Raw genomic sequence first — 23,126 nt, 5'->3', positions numbered from 1 at the left:
AAGAATACCACTGAGGTGAAGTGCACTTTTCATCACATCATATCAGGGGGACCTGATATCTACAAGGCATCCCCGTGATGTTAAATTTGATCACTTGGTTAAAGTAGTATTTGCCAGATTTCTCCACGGTAAATTACTACTTTTTTTCTTTTGATGTGATTCACTAAGTCTGGCTCACTCTCAGGGAAGAGAAGGATTAAGCCCCACTCCTGGAGTGGGCAGTATCTACATGTACTGTTTAGAAATCTTTTGTAAGGAAGGAAGACTTGTCCCTTTACCTTCATGTATTTATTTATCCCATTGTTTATGTATATCCGAAAGGACTCATAGAGACTTATTTTATACTATGGGTTACAATCCAATACTATGTGAGTTATTTTGTTGCCCTTATTGGTCCAGCCTTGGCCACTGAGAGATCTTTCAATTAGCTCCGGTGTCCCCTTGACATTCCCCCATCTTTTTGTTTATTGAGCACTTCCTTCCTTTCTGGTATCCAAGGTGCTCCAAGTTCATCTTGTTTTTTCCCGTGCCTCAGCCCTGAAATTAGCCATGTGTCCAAGGAGCCCTGATTCCTTTTATTGGAGAATGGTATTTAGAAATCAAGAGGCAGGTGCTCGATGCGCTTTGTCTTTTGAGAGGAAGGAGACAGAAAAAGTGAAAAATGTTATGTTCAATTGTACAAAGAGCTATGGAAGCAGAGAGGACAGAATGACTGCTTCCGCCAAGGAAAGTCATCAACTGAACAAATGGTATCTGGAATTGAGTAAAGTTTTCCAGACGCAGGTTAAGTTTTAGGAGGTGGAGAGAGGGGAGTGGGAGGAAATGTGTGTCAGCAATTAGGGGCATCTATCTGTTTAATTTGATCTGACTATAGACTTAACAATGGTAGTGGCCCTTCTTTGATTTTTCTTGTTGTATAAAAATTAGCCATTTTCACAGATTATGTCTTTTTAAGAGAGGATTTTCTCTATGTGAGCCCTGAGAGTTGACAGTCCTCCCTGCCTGCCTCCTCCCTTCTCTCCCTTTCTGTCTTCCTTTCAGTCTTTCTCCCTCTCAAATGTATTTAGTTCCTACTCTCTGCCAGGTCCAGTGCAAGGTACAGGGGTACAGAGAAGAATTTGACAGCTCCTGCCATCAAGAAGTTCTATTGTCTAGTGTGACATCATTTTGCGTTCCTCTCTGCCCTTTCGCCCTTCACCAGGTGTCTAATTGTTAATGTTTTTGCAGAACAGCATCAAAACGGAAGAGGAAGTATTAGCAATATCTGTCTTGTGAATCTGACATGGTATTTGACTCACTCAGAAAGTCTTTTCTGTTCACAGGTAACCATTGGTGTGTATGATCCCTGTAACTTAGCCCAGTACCCTGGATGGCCTTTGAGGAATTTTTTGGTCCTAGCAGCCCACAGATGGTATTTACGTGTGTGTGTGTATGTTGTGTGTCTGTCTGTCAGTCTGTCTATCTATATGTTTTTGACGGTGTGTCTGCCTCTATTGGTATCTGTTTTCCCAAATGCATTTTTTTCTTTCTGGCACAGAAACCAGGTGATAAATCAATAAACCAGTTGTGAGCCAATTTCCATCAATGGGGAGCCCCTACGCAGGTCTGTTACATGGCTGCAGACTGAGCATGCTGTACTAAAGATGTTTTAGAGTATGGCAGGGCAAGCAGCCAGTGGTCCCAACCCTGAAATTCTCCAGCCCTCCCTTCAGCTGTTTGGGTTGCTTTCAGATAGGATTTTCCTGTTGCTACCAACCTCCTTTTATCTAACCCTGAAATAATTCAAACAGAGGGTATCTAAAAGGCTAATATACATTTGAAAAGATGCTCAACATCGTTAGTTATCAAGGAAATAAAATATAACGAGATACTACTCATTAATAGAAATAATAAGATACTGCCACATACCCATAAGAATGACTTAAAAAAATGACAATACCAAGTGTTGAAGATGTGGAGCAATTGGAACTCTCAAACACTGCAGGAAAACTGGCAGTATCTATCTCAGTATCTACGTTAAAAATATCTATAGCTCAGCGATTTCACTCTCAGGTATGTAACACGCATAAATGCTCTCAGATACAAGCAAAACACACATACAGGAATGTTTAGAGCAGTGTTATTCTTGATAACCCAAAACTGGTAGCAATCCGGATATCCCTCAACAATGAAGTGGGTAATAAATCGTATATTCATTGCAATGGAATGTTACATTGTAGTGAATCTGAATGAACTACCAATACATGTATCCATATGGGTGAGTTTGAAAAAACATAATGTTGAATGAAATAAGTGGGATATGAAAAGAATACATACGCTATGATTCCATCTATGTGAAGGTCAAAACAGGCAAAAGCTATGGACTTAGAAGTTAGAGTAGTAGTTACTTTTGAAGGAGGTGATTAATAACTGGGAGAAGCCATGAGACAAGCTCCTTTACAGTTAAGATTTGTAAGTCTTTGTGTCTGCTTTACTCAAGTAAAAGTGTTCACTGAAAAAACATGAAGGTGGCTAAGTTCTAGATTGTCCTCAGAGGGACAATGGTTATAGTTACTTATCCAGGTGGTCAGTCTATGTGGCACAAATGGGCTTCCTAACTGCTGATGGAGGTGTGGTTTCAGAGGTTTAAGTTCAGATGGAGAGAAGGGTGACAGAAGAACACATGCATGCCTCAGAGGTTCTTTTTAATGTGTCGAGAACTTCTTTGTTCTCCTGCATTTAAGATTCATTTGTCAGAAGTATTTATGTGCTGTGTGATTGTTATATAAAACTCACCTGGAAAGAAATCACAGCCTATTCAGCCTTCAGCCTCTAAACACTTAGACAAAGGCAGCGTACATGGATGTGTTCAAAATCTCTCACCGGTTAAGGCCATCCCCCAAGGTGTCAAGGAAGCATAATTACAATGAACTGAATTCTCTCCAACTGGGCTTTCTGAAGTTCTTATGTGAGCTCTTTCTTTTCTTTCCTTAAAAAAATTAAAATAAAATAAAATCCGGGCCTGACACCAGGAGTAGCAGTTTCCCATCTGTTGAAATTCTCTGCTTCCGGGACCGAACCATGCAGGGGGTCAGAGAGATCACCCACAGCATACTCTTTGAAGTGAAGCTTCCAGAAATGGCATTTAGCCCAGGTAATTTGCCTTTCCAGTCTTTGAGAATGCATGTAATTATCATTTATCAGAAACCAAGTCAGGTTTAACTTTCCTTTCATCCTTTCACAAAGGCAGCAGAAGGAATAGAAAAATTTGTCTCCTACCTCTTTTCCACTGGGAACACCTCCCTTGAACAGAGGGCAGCTCTGCTATTCATACAGGGACAAAGGCAAAGACTGTCCCCAAGAAATTTCCTCCAGGCAATCTTAAGGATGTTTTCTTTTTCCCCCCTCTAGTTTTGTTTTTGTTTTTTGCTTAAGATAAAAATCTTTATTCTTGCCCCTTCTTCAAGGAAGAATGAAGTATTAATGCCCTTACTTACGTATTTGTTACAAACTTAAAGCTGTGTGTGGTTCTAGTCTCCATACGGTAAACCAGTGAGCAAAAGGGCCATTTCTCTTTCCACATTTAATATTCTTCATTTAGTCCTGTGTGGTTAGACATCAGCTATTATCTCCTTTTCATGAATTGGGAAACGTAGGCTCACAGACATTTTATATAGATATGTATGTGTATGTGTGTATATGTACATACATTTATATTTATATACATGTCACAGAGAACACATACCGAAGTTTGAGTACTAATAGTGCCCACCTCATGGAGTATTTCTTGTGAGGAATCTGTTACCTGAGTAAAAGACAGAACACAATGTCTAGCATGTTATAGATGCTTCATAAATGCGAATTTAAGTTAATTTCCTGTCTCACACTAAGCCCAACACTCTCCACAATGATCCCACGGATTTTTGTGACTTACATGCTTTCCAGAGTACTTTCACATACATTGTTTAATTTGTTCCCTGCAACATCCACATGGTTCCAAGGCACATTACTTTCTTTAATCCACAGATCATGTGCCTTAAAGTGTGTATGGGGGGTGTGGGGGAAAGTTAAAATCTCCTCTGAGATGTCATTTCTCGAGTGCAGAAGTCAAAAGGATCCAGGATTGGCTCTGATGACATTTTATCAGTGACTCTTTGCTGCAGCACTGATAAATGTCTTAAAAAGACTTCTCAGAAAGATTGACAGAGAACTGCTTGGTCAGCAAAGTAGGAAGCTGTTTACTTGTTATTTTAGAGCCTTAAGAAATTCATGACCCCTCTGCTGTCTTCAGAGATTTGCATTTGATTTAGCACCCTCTTCTGGCACATTCTAAAATAGCTTCCATGTGATGTTAACTTACACGCTGTACCTTTGTTTTATTAAGCCACAACTTGAGGATGGGTGGTTCTAGGGGAATGAGGTTAGCTAACAAGCAATGTGGACCTGGTCTATACCTGGCAGACCGCCATGCACTTTCCGTGCTTCACTCACTTAATCCTGCCACCCACTCTTGGGGAAGGCGCTGTTCTTTCCATTTTTAAGATAAAGGCACTGAATTACTCTTATTCCCCGCTCCCAATAATAACGCTGATACTTGATGAAGCTGGCAAACCCAGGAAACTATAGATTTCCATTTGAAAAAGAGGTTTTCCATAGTCCAATAATGCCTTCAATATATCTTTTTTATGCTTGATATTGAGTATAGATTGTTTAGGAAAGACAAGTTTCTTTTCATGTGATTTAGTATTTCCCCTCTTAACTGTAAATTAAACTTTATAATAAAACTTTATAGTTATTTTATATCATCATGTGAAGGGAAGGTATGATCATGGCAGTACTTTTTAGTATTTCTAAGACATCCCATAGTTGCAACGGCAATGGTGTAACAAATATTTTAAATGTCCTAAACCCTCTTTTGCTCCTCGTTATGTAGCCAAGCCCCCTCTCCATTGCTGATACAAAGAGTATTCTGGCAACTGGCTGAAGGAGGCAGCAGACACTGCTGAGAGTGAGAGAGCCCGCATTTTAATTTCTGTCTTGGATGTGTTCCTGGTTGCCCAACTATGGGAAAACAGATCCTAAGTTTCCCCTAAAAAATATTTTCTCATTAATTTGGGGTATGTCTTGTAGATGTAGTTTACTGGAGGCACATATGATAGATTAAATATTGTCATATATAGTATTATTTTCACTGTCAATAACTTGAAAATACATCTAATTTTCTTAGACATGGCTATAGCATTTTGAGTACAGAGATGTTTTTATCTGAAATGACATTTTGTTTTTGCTTTATGATTTCTTATCTGTAACAGGATAAAGCTTGGGCTGGAGTTATGAATTACAGTACTAGAGTGTTCTAGTCAAGTTTCTCATGCTATATATTAGAGAAGCATTTTTATTTCACATAAGAATAGTAAGGAAATCAAACAAAATATGATTTTGTAACAGGTCTGAACTCTTTTTCCCAGAAAAAGAATTTTGAAGTCTCTAAACTTTTTAAGAACTCAAATCTGATATATTAGTTTTAATTTTTCATGACATTAAAAATAGGACCACACCAGAGGCCTGAGTTAAAACGAAAAGGGACATGTGTTTCTTGGCTTCTTGCTGTGAATGATGCCCCCAGCCAAATTGGGGCCCAACTAACTTTCGAGGATAATTGGCCCCATGATTTTCCATTGGTCATCCTATCCCATCTTTTCTCTTCACAAAGAAAAGATTGTGTAAATGATCGCATAATTATAGATTCCATAATTATATTAAGCAATACTGTTTGAAAAACAAAGCTAAAAAGTTCCCAAGGAAAGGAAAATAGAGGTGTGGATAGAAATCTAAAAGTAGGAGGGTAGCCAAAGAACACCAGCATATAATTAGAAACAAACAAAATTTCTCTCAGTAGTCCTGTACATGTTTTTTAAAAAGATTTTTATTAAAGTATAGCTAACATACAATATTATAATACTTTCAGTTGTACACCCTAGTTATTCAACATTTATATACTTAAAGAAGTGATCACCATGATAAGCCCAGCAACCACCTGACACTGTACCACGCTGTCACAGTATTACTGACTATATTCCCCATGCTGTACATTACATCCCCATGACTTACTTGTTTTATGCCTGGAAATTTGAACCTCTTATTCCCCTTCACTTTCCCCCTCCTTTTTAAATGTTTCCATTACAGTTGACATTCAATGTTTTTAAGTCAAGGAGTTTCTGTTCCGTCAGGGATTTATTTCAGGCAGACGTTGGAGGGGCTACTGGGAGGGTAGGTTGTGGCTGGGTGCATTCCCTGAGAAGGAGTTGATGGATTCGATAAGAAAAGGACCGAGGTCCTGAGGTGTGGGGAGTGTGAGAGTGGCTGCACCCCACAGGAAGCCACATTTCCGTTAAGGTGAGGAGGGAGCATGAATATGCTATAGAGCAACGGAGGTTTTTATGAGGTTTTGCAACCGTAGGATAGAGCTGCATTGCCCTGAGTGTGTTACCAGTGAGGGAGGGAGACAGTGAGCATTAGATCGGGTAAGTTTAGGAAACACAAAGCCAAATCGAATCAAGTGGTTCCTTTAATTTAAGGTTCCTTTAATTTAATTTAATTGCAGGCTTCTCAGAGCTTTTGTCCCCCTCACATGTGAGGTGAAGCTCCAGGTTTGGGCGGTGGTAAGGGCGGATAGAGAACATAGATATGGGTCTAGAGGCATTTCCCACGTCTCTTAGCCGCAGGAGCCTATCTTCTCAGAGCATCATAGAGGGCAGACATTGAGAACTGGAATTGGAGTTCCAGAGGCACCCATAGCAGGGGTTAGGAGAGCGAAGTCAGGGGGAGGGAAAGTCTGAACGGATAAGGGGGATCTTAGAGGGGAGGGCAGCTGAACAAAGGGACAGGCCTCTTGGACTGTGATGTGCCCACAGGTAGATAGATACACAGTGATGGAGCTGAGCGACTGAGCAGAGGGACACTGGGAGGATGAGGAACAGAGGGACGGACTGTGTTGCCGTCACACCAGCCTGTCTCCTGAGATAGTGAACCCTCCACAGCGTTATATGAATCCCAAATATGATTGTCTTTATTTGAGCAACTTCCAGTAACTGCAGAAGTCAGAGCAACTCAGGCTAGAGATGAGGGCTATTTCAGAAGCTCCTCTACAGGAGAAGTCTACACTCAGGTCTCCTGGCCTCTAAACAAGATTCCTCGTAGCCAAGGAAGATGGGGACCAATGAGGCAAGGAGGTACAAATTCAGGCCTGAGAACCGCTTTGAGAAAGAAGTGCATTAAAAGCTTCTCAGTACACAGGCCTTCTTGCTGCTTGACGTATTTGTTTTTGTTCTTCCCTCCTTCATTAAACTTACTGTTTTATTTGCCTTAAGATTGTCCCAAAGCAGTTGGATGGGAAAAGAACCAGAAAGGAGGCATGGGACCCAGGATGGTAAACCTCAGTGAATGTATGGACCCTAAAAGGTATGTTTTGGAAGATGTTTTCTCCCGTGGGGCTTTTGCACACCAGGGCCTGGGAGGCCAAGGGCGTTGCCCAGTTCTGTCCAGGGGGTGCCATTCACATGAGCAGTGAGTGTTATGGCACTCGGCTGCCTAATTCTTAGTTTAAGTTTGGTTGCGGGCATTAATGTGGTAGATGAATATCTGAAGGGCACACAGGTCAACTGTTCATCTAGACATTCTGAATGTTGTTCTTGCTTCAGGCTCAGACTTTCAGACCCATGTACCTGCACCACGTGTGAGTCCTTTAATCATTGCCCTTTAATTTTGTCCTATTAGCCTATGTTGAAGGACATCGTAAGGAATATTTCACAGAAACCAGTATTGTATTAAAGGGAGGGTGTAAGTGCATCCTTTATTGAGGGGACTTAGAAAAAATTTCTCTGTTCTCAGTGTTATGAAAAACTTCTCTCTCAAGCAGCTGGTGTGTTTTTATTTATGGACAAAATGACTCCGATTACCAGTCGTGTTTCCTTTTTCACCTTGGCTGCTAGGAGCTCAGTATCACTCACGATTGCAGAGGGCTACAATGGCATGCATTCTGCACAGTAACCTTTCTCCTCCCGACTTGCCCTCAGGCTCCATCTTATTTTCCCTTTGATCCTAACTTCCGTAGTATTTATTTCTTGGTTTCTCATACAGCTACTTTCTATCTAAAAGGAACAAGATTGGGACATAAAGGAGTGATTGACTGAATAAATAAACAATTCGCTCATTTTCTAGGTTAGCTGAGTCATCAGTGGATCTAAATCTCAAACTGATGTGTTGGAGATTGGTGCCGACTCTGGACTTAGACAAAGTTGTGTCTGCCAGATGTCTGCTGCTTGGAGCTGGCACCTTGGGTTGTAACGTCGCTAGGACACTGATGGTAAGTTTGTGGGGGCTGAGTGGTACCTTTGGAATTGTGGCCTCTCTTCCTGTTTTACTCTGCTTGATTGCCTTCCACCTCTCGGATGTCCCTTCCCCTTTCTTCCTCCCTCTCTCCTTCCTTTTTTCTTTTCTCAGTATCTTTTTAGTTATAAAAGGAATACATGTTTTTATCATAAAGTAGAAACAGAAAGTCTCCCTCCACTCCCATCCCAAGTTCCATTTCCCAGAATTAAGCAGATTAAAATACAGTGCTATCATTCCCTGAAGTTTTCGTAGGCGTATACATAGAGACATTTGTCGTCTTTGCTGTTATTTATTTATTTATATTTACAAAAATTGGATCATAGCATACTATCTAGAACAGGTGTTTATTTTTGACTTAATAGAAAAATAATTATGGCTCTCTTCCTGTGTATTCCATATTATGTATATGTAATATTTTGTTGTATGACTATTCCTCTGTTTATTTCATCAGTTTCAGCATATTTTTCCTTTAGAAGTGCTGATGGAATGATATTTTTATATTTATATCTTTACATAGTCATAGGATTATTTCTTTAGGAAAATAGCTCCAGAAGTAGAATTGTTATGTTAAAGCAAATGTTCAATTTATACTTATATACAGAGGGTGCCAAAAAATGTAGACACATTTTAAGAGAGGAAAACTATATTAGAATTGTAATACTCTCTATATATATATCAATAACAAAAGATAAACACAAGTCATGTCTGACTTCTGCAATGACAAGAGGTGCTCAAAGTGGTTACTGTCAGCGTCCAGACTTCTGATTACGGCGAACTACTGCTTGAACAACGTTGACCAAAGTGTCCACTTGTATACATATTTTGGCACCCCCGGTACATATATATTTTTCCCCAATCTAAGTTACCTTTCAAAAACATTATACTAGTCTGTATTCCTAGAAACATGTGTGAAACAGAGCTTTTAAATTTGCATTTCTTTAATTAGTGAGGTAAGTCTTCAATTTTATTTCTTTTATGAATTACATTTTTTGTATTCATGTCCCTTGGGTTTCTTTTATTGATTTGAAGTTCTTTTTATTATGGATATTAACCTTTTTCTGTTATATGATGGAAATATTGTTTTCAACTTATTTAAGGTATGTTTAGTTATACAAAAGATTTTTTGAATTTTATGATTAAATATGTCAGTCTTTTCCTTTATGGTTTAAATCGCTCTTGTTTTTATGTGTAGATCTTTATCAAGGTGGAATCTATTTTTGTTATATGATGAGAGGTAAAGATCTAACTTCTTTTTCACAAAATGAATAGTCATTTGTTTTAATGGCATTTATTCAATAATACAAATCACCATTTTTCTACCTGTGTCAAATACTAAATCTCCTTATATACCTGAGTCTCTTTATGGGTTCTCTATTTTGTTCTTTTGTTCCATTTCTTTATTCCTTCATTCCTACTCACAGTTTTAATTGAAATAACAATGAATTAATAGATAAATTGGGAGAGATTGTCCTCTTTACAATATTGATCCTTAGTTCCAGAAGCATTTCAATTATTTAGAACATCTTGTTTTTCTGTAGCTAGCATTTTCTTTATATAGGTCTCACACATGTCTTATCTAGTTTATTTCTACATATTTAATGATTTTTTTTTTTCTTTTAGAGATATTTTATCCCATTAAATTTCCAGTTGACTGTTATTGGGATATAGGAAAAATAATGAGTTTCGAATGCTTATCTTCTATCTGGCCATCTTTCTAAGTTCTCTTAATTATTATAGTTTTTCATTTGATTCTTTTGAATTTTATAAGCTGATAAGTATTCCTCACCAACATTTATATCTCTATATCTTTTCCTTGTCTTGTAGGATTGGCTAGGACTCCATAGAAGGAATAGCAGTTGAGAGTTGGCATCTTTGTTTTGTTACTGACCTTAATTAGAAAACTCTTGTTTTCACCTTTCTTTTTTTTTTTAAACAGAACTTTATTGGGGAACTGTGTACTTCTAGGCCTTTTTTTCCAAGTCAAGTTGTTGTCCTTTCAATCTTAGTTGTGGAGAGTGCCGTTCCACTTCAAGTTGTTGTCCTTTTAGTCTTAGTTGCAGAGGGTGCAGCTCAGCTCCAGGTCCAGTTGCCATTGCTAATTGCAGGGGGCGCAGCCCACCATCCCTTGCGGGACTAGAGGAATCGAACTGGCAACCTTGTGGTTGAGAGCCCACTGGCCCATGTGGGAATCGAACCGACACGACAGCCTTTGGAGTTAGGAGCATGGAGCTCCAACCGCCTGAGTCACCAGGCTGTCCCCTTCACTTTTAATTTTGATATTGGTTTCTGTTAAGTGCTCTTTTTAGAAGTTAAGGAAGATGATTTCTATTTCTAGCTTACTGTGAGTTCACATCAGAAATGATTGTTGAGCTTTATCAAATACATTTATCAAGCTAATCAAAGTATTCTAATGTTGAGCATTCCTAGAATACACTGTATTTGTTCATGGTATCTTACTCTTCCAATATACATTGGGGTTCAACTGGTAATGTTTTCTTTATAATTTTTACATCTGTGTTCATAAGTCAAGTTTGTCTATAGTAATGTTTTTCTTTGTGGTATCTTTGTATATCTTACAGCTGTTATGCTAACTTCATAAAGTAAACTTAAAACTTTCTGCCTTTTTCTATGTTCCAGAACAGTTTAACTGTATGGCTTATCTGTTCCTTGATGGTTTGGTAAAATTCAGTTATGAGACCAGCTGGGCCTGGTGCCTTTCAGAATTATGTTGGTGGTAAGGGAAGGGAATCTAGGAACTTTTACAAATGTTTCTATATTGATTGTTTAGATTTTATACTACTTTTGAGTCAGTTTGGTCATGTTGTTGTCCTCGAAAACCCAGTTCATCTAAATTTAAAAATTAATTGACGTAAAATACCTATTGTAATCTCTTAATCATCTTTTAAATCTTTTCTTCTTTTTAAACTTTCCACATTCTTAATGTTAGAGTTTATGTTTTGTCCTTTTTTTCTCTATTTCAGACTTGCCAGAGAGGCTTGTCTATTTTATCAGTCTTTTCAGAGAACTAGATCCTTGATTTATTTATTAGTTCTATAATTTTTGTTTTGTTTTTCTTTCAGATTCATTAATATCTTTTTACCTTTATTTTTTCCTCTTTTTGTGGAATTTGTTTTATTATTGTTTCCCTAGCTTCTAAAAATAGGTGCTTAGGTTTTCTTAACAATTTTAAAAATTATAAAGTCTGTATAGACCCATTATAGAAAATTTGTAAAGTATAAAAGCTATAAAGCAGGTAAAGGAGGTACCCATTTTCCTACCACTTCTTCACTTATTTCCTTTCAGTGTTTGTTTAATGTATATTTTAAAACCTTGTTTAATATATAGTAATGTCTCCTGCTTTTATCAATTAACACTGTAAACACTTTCCCATGTCATTAAAAAGGATGTTTATTAGGCCTTTTCAAAGGCTTTAGAATATGCCTTCTTGTATGATGAAACATAATTTACTAACATATTCCCCTAAAGTTAAGCATTAATATTGATTCCAATTGTTTACATAAGTATAAATGTTTACGTAACTATAAATTATGTTGCAAAGAATATCTTCATGATGACATCTTTGTCAGTATTTCAGATTATTTTCTAGGTTAGGTTGCTGGATGTATTTCCTTAGGATAGATTGCTAGAAGTAGGTCAAAGGATGTGAACATTTTAAAGACCCTAGAAACGTTGCCAAATTGCTTTCCAGAAAAATGATACCAGTTTACATTCTCAACCAGTAAAGCAGGTTTTTCACCACCACATCCTCACCAGCATTGAGTATTGTAATTTTCTTTAATCTTTGCAGATTAGCCATTTAAACTGTGTAGCATTCCAGGAAGCCAAAAGTGTGAACGTCCACCCACATGTAACTAGCCTGTGGCATATTTGTAATGTATCTGGCTTTCTTCCCACTACCCAGCATGTTCCCAGACTGCCGCCCTTGCTATCCACTCAGCATTGCTTTAAGGAATGCAAAAATACTTCAGAAATATTATCCCCAAAACAAGCACAAGTGACTTTTGGATTTTCCTCCATACTTCTATTCCCCAGCCATGGTAGATTACTTGGCTGATGAAAGTAACTTACAAACTGGGTGAGAAGACCAAAAGTTACCAGTGGGCTTTAAAACAAACAGCCAATCTAAACTATGCTTTTGAAAGAATGGATTCTGGCCTTTCTCAACCCTGAAAACAAATCCTGGGTCTTCATTGATTGTCCCCCTAAAATCATCAGTCTAACTGAGTTTCAAGGTCCCTAATAGAAGGATATTGAAATAAGAGAGCAGAATCTTAGCTTTATAGCTAATCATAGCAGAGCTTTTCTTAGATTATTATGCTTATTTATGATCTACTGAAATACACCCCGCCTACCCCCCACACAACCTCACTGCCCAAAAAGTAGGCATCTTCATTTAGTTGCAACTCTGAGGGTCTCATTCTTTCCCCACCATTAACTAGATCTATGACCTTAGGTGAGTCACTTATCTTTTCTAGGCTTTAGTTTCCATATCTGTAAAACAAAGTAGTTGGACTAAGGATTTTAGAGATCCTACCCAACTTTAAAATTATGTGGTTCTATAAGACTTTATAGGACATGTAATTGAAGTGTATGAAATCATGAAAACTATTTCTGAGAATATAGAATCATCCCCTGTATTCCGGATTATTAAGGCTTTTGCCTCTTGGAGAAATAATCCATAATCTTCTACAGTGTTAGACAGTGAGAAATAACTTGTTTTTTCTGTGTGTGTGTTTTTTTTTTAGGAATTAATTCAAGCTTTAAGTGAGTTTTATTATAAAATGAGCTGTTATTTGTACTTAATTATTCCTTAAGGGAAAGCAAGGACATTGGGGTCTACTGCTAATTCTTTTCAGACAGCAGCTTAGACGGTTCTTAGGAGGCTCACCTTCAAATCTCTTTCTTGTGCCTCTGTCAAGTATATAACGAATTAGTCAGAGCCACTCGGACATTTCTCAGTCTCATTACCACAGGAAACCAGGCACTGGGGTATATCATTACTTTGCCTTTTAGAGGAGCTTGATGTTCTATTTATCAAAAACTGAATTTGCACAATTCAATTTCTGAAGTTTCCTATATTTTGAGGTTCTCAAGTTGCTCCAACAGAGATACCCCGTGAAACGCTCGTCAGAAATACACCATGATATACTGTTTCCATGCAGGGGTGGGGCGTCAGACACATCACGTTTGTGGACAATGCCAAGATCTCCTACTCCAATCCCGTGAGGCAGCCTCTCTATGAATTTGAAGATTGCCTAGCTGGTGGCAAGCCCAAGGCCCTGGCTGCAGCAGACCGGCTCCAGAGAATATTCCCCGGAGTGGTATGTTACGCCGTTTGGGGATGTCAGAGGTTGTCTCCTACGCCTTTAGTGTTTAAGTCTTGGGGAATGAGGTGGCCCGATGGTATTGGTGAAAGACAGTCAGACATCTGTCACCATCATGTGGCTGAGGCTCTGTTTTCTCATCTCAGAGATGGGGGTTAAAACACAAAACAAAATCATGTATTATTGTAAAAATGAAATGAAGTGTGTCTGAAAAATGTCTTGTAAGTTGCAAAGCATTATCTGGCTTTCAGTTGAGAAACTTGGGGTTACGTATATTTTTATATCCTGCCTTATTCCAAAGGGATTTATGGTGGCTCAGGTATAGGATACTATTTTTCTTTTATCACCAGAATATAGAGATAGTTACTTAGAATATCTTTATGAAATTAAATTGAATATAAGTCTGTACAGAAGAAAGACTAAATATTTAGCATTTTACTATAGCTGCTTCGTATGTTTGAGTTGGATCATTTACTTTAAAAACACCCGATAATAAGAAACAAGTCTTTCAGCTCATTTGATTCAGAATCTTGCTGGTGTTTTTTGAGGTCATCCAGCAAAAGGATTCTATATCTTGCATGCTTACTCAGTTTATCTGACGGAGGTTAGATTAGGTGTCTCTGAAACATCTGCTTATACTTAAAGTGCCACAAGACGCTCTCAGCCCTAGCTAAAAAAAGCCCGCTTTCTCAAAGTTTCTCTGTTTAGTCACTCATTTTTTCATTTTTAGAAGTCTTTGCTTTAGAAGTGACTTTGATAGTTTTGTTCCTTTGAGCCGTGTACCTGAGGAACGTTAAATTCAACAGTATTGATTGAGCACCCACTATGTGCCCAGCTAGGTGCTGGATGCCAAAAGAAATAAGAATGAATGACAGCCCTGTCATTGAGGAACCATACTATTTAGGTTTCTGCTGCAACAGTGTTGTGTATCACACATCCCTACATCTCAGTAGCTTACAATGATAAACATTTATTTCGTGCTCACAGGTCTGCAGGTTGGCTGTGGTTTAGCTGCTGGGCTAGGCTGGACTCCAGGCTTCGAGTAAGGTTCCAGTCTGCTGTATATGTCATTATTTCAAAATCTAGGCTCAAGGACCAACAGCCATCTGGTCCTGCTCTTCTTACCGTAGAAGGTGGAAGTGTAAAAGTGCTGGTGAAAGTTTACCGTGCCTATACCTCTTAACGTCCCAGCTCAGTAATGACACTGCAGTGTTCTCCATCTCCATTGCCAAAGCAAATCATGGCCACAGCCAAAGTCAGTGGGTTCGGTCAGTACTCCGCCTTCCTAGTGGAGGTCCTGCAAAGTCATATGGCAAAGGCATGGACATATAATTCTGTTAGAGGGAGGCAGTGCGTCGTTGAGAAGAATAATCCAGTCTATCACTGAAGAGTGTTATGAACTCCCCTTGGGGCCTAGACAGACCTGCCTTTGAATCTGAGCTCTGCCACTTATTTGTTGCCTGAAATTTTGGCTTGCCCAAATCCTAGCCATTGTCTATGAGCCAGTGCAGTTCCTCCTATTTATTTGTTGTTATTTTGTTACTTACTTATCAAATATTTAAGGCCTACTATGTGCTAGGGACCGGGAACAAGACAGACAAAGTTCCCTCTCACCTACTTGGAGCTTATAATCTAGTGGGTGAGATAGTCTTTAACAACTAATTTCACAAATAATTATAAGTGTAATATATACACGAAGCAGGAGCTCAGTTGTGTGAGATTGTTTAACAGGAAGCCCTGACCTAGGCTAGACTTCCTTGAGGAGGTTAAGTCCTGAAGGATGAGTGGGAGTTAGCTAGACTAAGGGTGGCAGAGCTGTCTGTGCAAACACCTGAGGTAGGGAGCAGCATGGAATTTCTGTGGAACTGAAAGAAAACCAGGTTGGGTGAAGCACGGAGGTCAAGGAAGGCAGACAAGAGGCTGGGGCAGAAGCAAGGGCCACGTCTGGCCCTTAGAGATCAAGGTCAGCTTTTCTTGAAAACATCAGCCCACCAGGATCTAGCCTCTTCCTCAGTACTTATGTCATATTACTCAATTTTCTCTATTGGATTATGAAATCCTTGAGCTCCGGAGCCAGGCCTCGTAGACTTCTATCCTTCAAGCCTTATATATAAGTAACAATAGGTAATGTACAGAACCCACCAAAGTACAGGTGTAATTCATCAAATTCATGAAAAATACTTGTGAAACTATTTCACTTATTGGTTAGCCAGGCTTACCAGGAAAGAACATTTTCTCTATATGTTCAATTTAGTGTAGTTTTTTTCACTCAACAAATACTTATCCGTTACCTTCCTTAGACCGGGCCATGACCAAAAGGCTAGTCCTAAGTGAACAAGACATGAACAGAACTGCTCTGCTACTAATACTGTGCCTAATTTTGGGGTTGAATTAATTGAATAGAAAAAAAAGTGACCTTTAATAAATTAAATGACTATTTGAGGTCACTTTTTTTTTTTAAGGTGAGGCAATAAAATGTAGGATTATGAGCCACACTAAAGGCTTTAAAATCCAACTCTGGAAATCTGTTTCCAATCCTGATGAGTAACTAATATTGGATTAGTTCTCCTACCATAAACAATTTTACACCTTGGTAAAATATATGAAATGACTCTCTTTAGACAAGGAACTACAGGCATTGGAAGACTGTAATCCTAGACAAACGGGAAAGAAAGAATGTTTGTCCCAACCAATTGCATGAAGGCACTTACTGGCCCATGCCAGAGCCCATGGGATATTCTTGGTCTTGATGAGCTGAGGAAACTGATAATAAGAGTCCAGAGCAGCTAAGGTGGCTGGAATTTGCAGGCCAGAGTATCAGACATATAGGAGCTATACAGAGAAGAAGTTCTAGAAAACTCTCTAGGCAGCACCTTGAGTCTTTGACTGAATATCAAGTTGTACATGCTCCAGACATGACTCTGTAAGGAAGGCTGGGCAAAAAGCACCACCATCCTGCTGTGAGAATGGAGAGACCAGAGCTCCAGCGAGGCGGGGAGACATTGGAGTCCCACCTATCCAGAAGGGACAGGCCCCATTGAATACTCTGAGTCCTTAGGTGATACCCCAGTAAAGCCACAGAACTAAACATAAAAGCTAAAACTGCAAAGCTTCTAGGAGCAAGCAACTTAGTGATCTTGTGATAGGCAGATTTCTTGGGACCTAGTAAATACTGACCATAAGTGAAAAAATGGGTAAGTGGGACTTCATTAAAATCTAAAACGTCTGCTTCTCAAGATGCCAGTAAGAGAATGGAAAGGTTAGCCAAAAACTGAGAAAATACTCATGTATGTATATTTGGCAAACAGCTTTTATCTAGAATACATAAACAACTCCCACCACTCAGTAATAAGACAGACAAACCACATTTTAAGGGGCAAAAGACTTGAACAGGCACTTATTTCATAGGGAAGTTCTATAAATGGCCAGTGAACACAAAAATGCTCAACATCAATAGTCACCAGGGAAACATAAATTAAAGCCACAAATACATATCCCTCCTCACTCACTAAAATGGCTAAAATTAAAAAGACTGACAATGCTGAGTGTTATCAGTTTGTCGAGTAGCCAGAACTCATAGTTTGCTGGCCAAACTTTGGAAATCAGCCTGTCAGTTTCTCATGAAACTAAACATACATCTACCTAATGAACCCAAAATTCCACTTTTAGATATTTACCTAAGAGAAATGAGAACGTATACCATATTTCCCTGAAAATAAGAGCTAGCCGGACAATCAGCTCTAATGTGTCTTTTGGAGCAAAAATTAATATAAGACCCAGTTTCATTTTACTATAAGACCCGGTCTTATCTAAAATAATATAAGACCCTGTCTTACATTAATTTTTGCTCCAAAAGATGCATTAGAGCTGATTGTCCGGCGAGGCGTTATTTTTGGGGAAACACGGTATATACACTGAAAGACTTACACAAGAATGTCCATAGTAGCTTTATTCATAAAAGCCAAAATTTAGAAGTAACCCAAAGCGCTGTCCTTAAGAAAGTGAGTAAACAAATTGAGGTACAGTCACACAACAAAAAGGAATGTACTATTGATGCTTAATATGGAGGAGCCTCAAAAACATGCGGAGCGAAAGAAGCCAAGCACGAACAAGTGTATACTGCAGGATACCATGTATTTGAGGTTCTAGAATAGGCAAAACTGATTGAAGGTTTACAGAGTCAGAACAGTGGTGGTCCCAGCAGGTGGAGGGAGTAGCAGGGATTGCCTGGGAAGGGGCAGGAGAACGGTTCTGGGGTCATGGAAATGTTCTGTAGCCCGAGAGGTGTGTGCAGTGGTTGATCTGCTCTTTGTCAAAACCCGTTAAACTGTACAGCGCACTTGAGGTCTGTGTACTTCACTTTCTGTGAGTTATACCTCACCTTGGCTACACAATTGAATCATCTGGGGAGTTTTAGAAAATACTGATAGCTGCTGGGCCTACTCTGAGAGATTCATTTGAAATGGTCTGGGGAAAAGCCTGGCGTTAGGAATTTGTAAAACTGCCTGGGCGGTTCTAGCGTGCAGCCAAACTATCAGCAGTTCAGCAGTTGAAACTTGCTGAATTCCAGCCTCGGGCATGTGGACCTGTATGGTGGGCCAAGTGCCAGTCCTACAGAGGTTGGCTGGCTGAAATGTTAGCGAGCAGAGAATTATTTAGGTGAGCAAAGTGGATGTGGCTGAGGATCTGTGTTATTGAGAAGGTCAGGATTGGTATTGGGTAATTATGCTTTAATCTTGGTGTCATTACAGTACCTAAGTAATACCCTTTTTGATCAAGTTACCCTTTAAAATGCTTTGTCAATTGTAATAAGACAGTAAGTTATTATTATTATCATTATTATTTCTGTGGCAGTTGCTTTTCTTATTGTTTCTTACAGTATTTGCTGAATGAATGAATGACTGAGGTCCTAAGAGTTGTGTTTGTAGTGTTCTTATTGTTAAAATGGACTTGTTTTGAACCTTTCTTCTTTCTGAAATCCTTTCTGCTTGGTATTCTTTCCTGCGTTGCTTACAACTTTTTTCTTTCTTTTCATTTTTAAAAATTGTTGCTGTTGTTACTATTGTCCCTTTCTTGAATTCCAGAGATGAGGTTTAGAGTTCAAGATTAGGAGAAAATAGCTACAATGTACAAAATAGATTTTCCTTTGTAAAAAGACCACTTCCCCTGCCCCCTGAGCCTTTTTCCCCAGTAGGTAAGGGGTTTTGGCAAATGAATGAAAAAGCCAATGTTTTCACACACTTGGCTGAGGCCAGCGGTAATAAGGGGATTAAGGGTACTGTTTGTGAATCTAGAACACTTTCTTTTCTGTGGAAAGTTAATGTTCCCAGCATCTTTGGCACCCTTATGTCACTCACTGGTAATCTGCCAAGACTCTGTGAGGCCAGCGGAGGGGCAAGTGGTAAACTATAGAGCAGTTCTAAAGCCCCTGTGAAAAATGCTGAGTCCCCCACACTTGAAGGTTGCTGGGCAACTTCTACTTTTGGGCAGGGAATGAGGCTGCACTTCAGCCCCACACTCTGCTATCGCCCGCCCCATCCCGCCTCCTCCCAAATATCTACGCACTCCTAAGGAGATGTTCTGGCCAAAAGAGGTTTTTTATTTTGAGGGTTGTTTTTTAAAAATTCATATACCCCTAAGAAGATTAAGGCAAGACTATTGGAGATGCTATACACTAAGGAAATGGAGGGGAGGATACGTTTTGGGAACAAGTAGAAAGTGACAACTTGGCTGGACAGAGAGGATTTGGGCAGGCAGAGTGCATTTTGATGATGTTTCTTGGCTTCAGATTGTAGGAAAGAGCCAGAGATACAGTTTTCTCCAGAGTTCTCCCCACCCACTTTGGAACTAGGATTCATACATGTTTGTTGCTTTATCCAGCCTTAGGGGCCCTGGGATGACAGGCCAAGGAGGTCTGGGGTGCAGAGGTGAAGAAGATGGAGGGCACGGGTAGCAAAAGGGAAAAGCAGCAGCATCATGCACAGAGAACTTTCTGGGTGTGAGTGACCATGCAGACAAGCTTGTGGCTATGGGGAGATGGGCTGAGGCATCACCTACACCTCTGCTCCAGACATCCACACATCTGGTGTTTCCCCAGAATGCCAGAGGGTTCAACATGAGCATCCCGATGCCTGGGCATCCAGTGAACTTCTCCGGTGTCACCCTGGAGCAAGCCCGCAGGGATGTGGAGCAACTGGAGCAGCTCATCGAAAGCCATGATGTCGTCTTTCTGTTGATGGACACCAGGGAGAGCCGGTGGCTTCCTGCTGTTATTGCTGCGAGCAAGAGAAAGGTAGAATGCGTGCATCCTGGGGCTCCTGGCTCTGGTTGTGATTCAGTGCACCATCACCCTAGATGGAGAATTGTCCCCAGGCTGCCCTCCCTCCAGAAAAGAGATGTGCTTTGTGTGACCTAGTGACCCCGTGCTAAAGGGCTTCCACTGCAGACTGTCTCACCACCATCATCCAACATACGAAAGTATGATCAAAAATATGGTGAATGTTTAAATGAAAAGCAAAAATTATTACAGTAAAAGGCACATTGCCATTAATCCCCCTCAAAATACTGCTCCTTGCTTCAAACACACTTATCCCATCGTTCTTGCCACTTCCTGAAGTGGTTCTGGAAGTCCTCTTTCGTGAGTGTCTTTACTTCATCCTCCATCATGACAATGCTCCATGTCACACCTTGCTTCTCGTACGGTAATTTCTGTCATATAAAAACACCACAGTGTGTCCTCATCCACCTTATTCACCAGATCTGGCACTGTGCAACTTCTGGCTCTTCCCCAAAGTTAAAATGATTCAGGGCATTGAGGCAGCCATGACAGCACAACTAAAGACCCTCACGAAAGAGGACTTCCAGAACTGCTTCAGAAAGTGGCACGAATGACAGGATAAGTGTGTTTGAAGCAAGGAAGAGTATTTTGAGGGGGATTAATGGCAATGTGTTTTTTACTGTAATAAATTTTTTTAAATTAAACATTCACCATACTTTTTGATCATACCTCGTAGTAGTTATCCTTTACTAAGCCTTTGAGGTACTCTACACTGGAAGGGGTACTCTACTTACACTAAAATGTAAGTTCCAAGAGTGCAAAGACTTTGTCTTGTTCACTACTATTTGGTCAGTGACAACTTCAAGGGCCCACAGTTTTGATGGTTAAATAAATCATGTTGCACACACGGGATAGAATAACAGGCAGCCATTCATGGTTGTTTTCAAAGAATTTTAATAACATGGAAAATAACACATTATGTTAATTAATCAAGATACAATATTGTATATATTTTATATCAATTATGTTTTTATATATAAACATTTATATCTATGTCTGTTTGGGGAGAGGGGGCAAGAAAAAGGGAGGAAGGGAGGGAAGGAAGGGGAGAGAAGGGAAGAAAATAACAGGAAGACATACCCCAAGCTATTAATAGTCATGGTTTGGGCTGTGATATTGTGAGTGATTTTTGTTTTGTTTTTTTCTGGTATGATTTTTCTTTATTTTTCCAGTGGTTTTTATATATTTTGGTATAACCAGAAATTTGGAAGAATAAGTTAAATTACAGCTAAGAAAACTTATAGGGTAAATGAAAAAAAGAAAACTGTCCTTAAATATCTGGAGGGTGAATTGTATAGGATGTGAATTATATATCAACAAAGCTGTTATGTAAAAATCTACACAGACGTGGCAGATGATAGCATAATGGTGGAAAGGATGGGTGAGAATTATCGAGACTTAGTTTTTTACACCTCCTGTTACCAGCTAAGTTACCTTGAGAAAGTCATCGAAGTAACCTCTCTGACTTTCAGTATCCTCATCTGTAGGAAATGTTTACTGTGCGTTTTAAATGAAACTAAAGGAGATAATTTATGTTAATCACTTTTGCACTTAATAAGCCCTCAGTACTGGGTAGCTTTTACCAACATCTTCTAGAAACTAATTTCATTTATATGAATATACTTATAAAATAAGTTTAAAAAGTTGACCAAATATGAAATTATTCATGGCTTAAAATGCAAGTGTGTGTCTCTTAACTCTGGTCTTTTATCCCTTGAAACCCACAGCTAGTCATCAATGCTGCCTTGGGGTTTGACACATTTGTTGTCATGAGACACGGCCTGAAGAAACCTAAGCAACAGGGGGCTGGGGACTTGTGTCCCAGCCACCCTGTGGCACCTGCCGACCTGGGCTCGTCGCTTTTTGCCAACATCCCTGGTTACAAACTTGGCTGCTATTTCTGCAATGATGTGGTGGCCCCGGGAGATGTAAGTGGATTTCTTTGTGGTTCCAAATATTTCCTACAGCCATCTTGCCCACTAGGATAGAGAGACTGAGCTCTTTCCTTTGTGACTATTTAAAAATTGTCTTTTAATAGAGAAAAGAATTATCTAGTTTGGGGTGTGGCATCATGCCACTATGAGCCTTAATTGGCATCATTGGCTGTGTATAGTTGTTCCCTGTTCACCAATAAAAATGCAGCAACAAACCATTTTTGTGCAAAAGCTCAGCAAGGAAACTACAGGATAGACTGATCCCTGGAAACGCTCAGCACAGTCTCCATGTATGTTAGTGAGGAGAGCATTAAAAGGGGAGGCTGAAAACCCAGATTCCAGTCTGGGCTTGGACACTGCCTCACGGGGTAATTCCAGTTAAGTCCCTTAGGCTCCCTGTGTTGCTACAGAATGGGGCTGGGGCCCAAGAGCTGGCCAGATTTAGCAAAGAAAAATACAGGATTCCTGGTAACCTTGAATTGCAGGCAAATAATGAGTAGTGTTTTAGTACCACATAAGTATGTCCCATGCAATGTTTGAGACCTGCTTATATTAAAATTATTCATTGTTTATCTAAAATTCAAATTTAACTGTGGGCATCTTGTATCTTATCTGCTAACTCCAGTAGGAAAGGGAAGAATACTTTTTCTGACAGTGCAAGGTGGTCAAGTGTGAAAGTGCTCTGAGCAGCAAGCACTACACTGTCAAATAAGATGCGATAGTGTGAACGCCACCTGCCAGGCCGTCTGTAGGAATCGTCTTTTATCAGAACAGATCATCGCTTCTAGTGAAACAAAGCAGAGCTGTTTTCTGTATCCTCCACTCCATTTTCTCCTTCTTTTAAAACTTGGTCCTTAGTAACTCATCCCTCTGTTGGATGACTGGCTTTTATGTCCTCACAGAATAAAGAAAAAAAGAGAAATATTCTCTTAGGTAAAGAAGGATGGCTTCATGAACTCCATCATGGTGTTATAACACATAGCTGGTCCTGTTATTTCATTATTAACAACTAATAGGATTAAGGGTCATTTGCAATAAAGGCACATCTGTTCATCACCTGAAAATTTCAGAGTCAAAATTTCACTAACAATCCCTTAATTTGCCAAGAGTTGGAAGATTAGGATTTCTTTGGTTAAACTA

The 23,126-nt window shown here is 39.4% G+C and overlaps 1 protein-coding gene across 4 annotated transcripts in view; it reads left to right on the top strand.

Moving 5' to 3' along the window:
• The window catches only part of ATG7 (autophagy related 7), a 219,893-nt gene that overhangs the window by 44,073 nt on the left and 152,694 nt on the right, over positions 1-23,126 (top strand). For all 4 annotated transcript variants that reach the window (XM_019732654.2, XM_019732653.2, XM_074312982.1 and 1 more), the window contains exons 8-14: positions 1,323-1,411; positions 3,012-3,133; positions 7,350-7,440; positions 8,200-8,344; positions 13,554-13,712; positions 19,813-20,007; positions 21,780-21,980. In XM_019732654.2, the coding sequence (XP_019588213.2) occupies positions 1,323-1,411; positions 3,012-3,133; positions 7,350-7,440; positions 8,200-8,344; positions 13,554-13,712; positions 19,813-20,007; positions 21,780-21,980 (1,002 nt within the window). The remainder of the gene's footprint in view (positions 1-1,322; positions 1,412-3,011; positions 3,134-7,349; positions 7,441-8,199; positions 8,345-13,553; positions 13,713-19,812; positions 20,008-21,779; positions 21,981-23,126) is intronic.

Source organism: Rhinolophus sinicus, linkage group LG10 (genome assembly GCF_036562045.2).
Source record: "Rhinolophus sinicus isolate RSC01 linkage group LG10, ASM3656204v1, whole genome shotgun sequence".
Taxonomy (NCBI): domain Eukaryota; kingdom Metazoa; phylum Chordata; class Mammalia; order Chiroptera; family Rhinolophidae; genus Rhinolophus; species Rhinolophus sinicus.
Note: the sequence above shows the minus strand (reverse complement) of the source record. Positions and strands in the feature narration are given on the sequence as shown.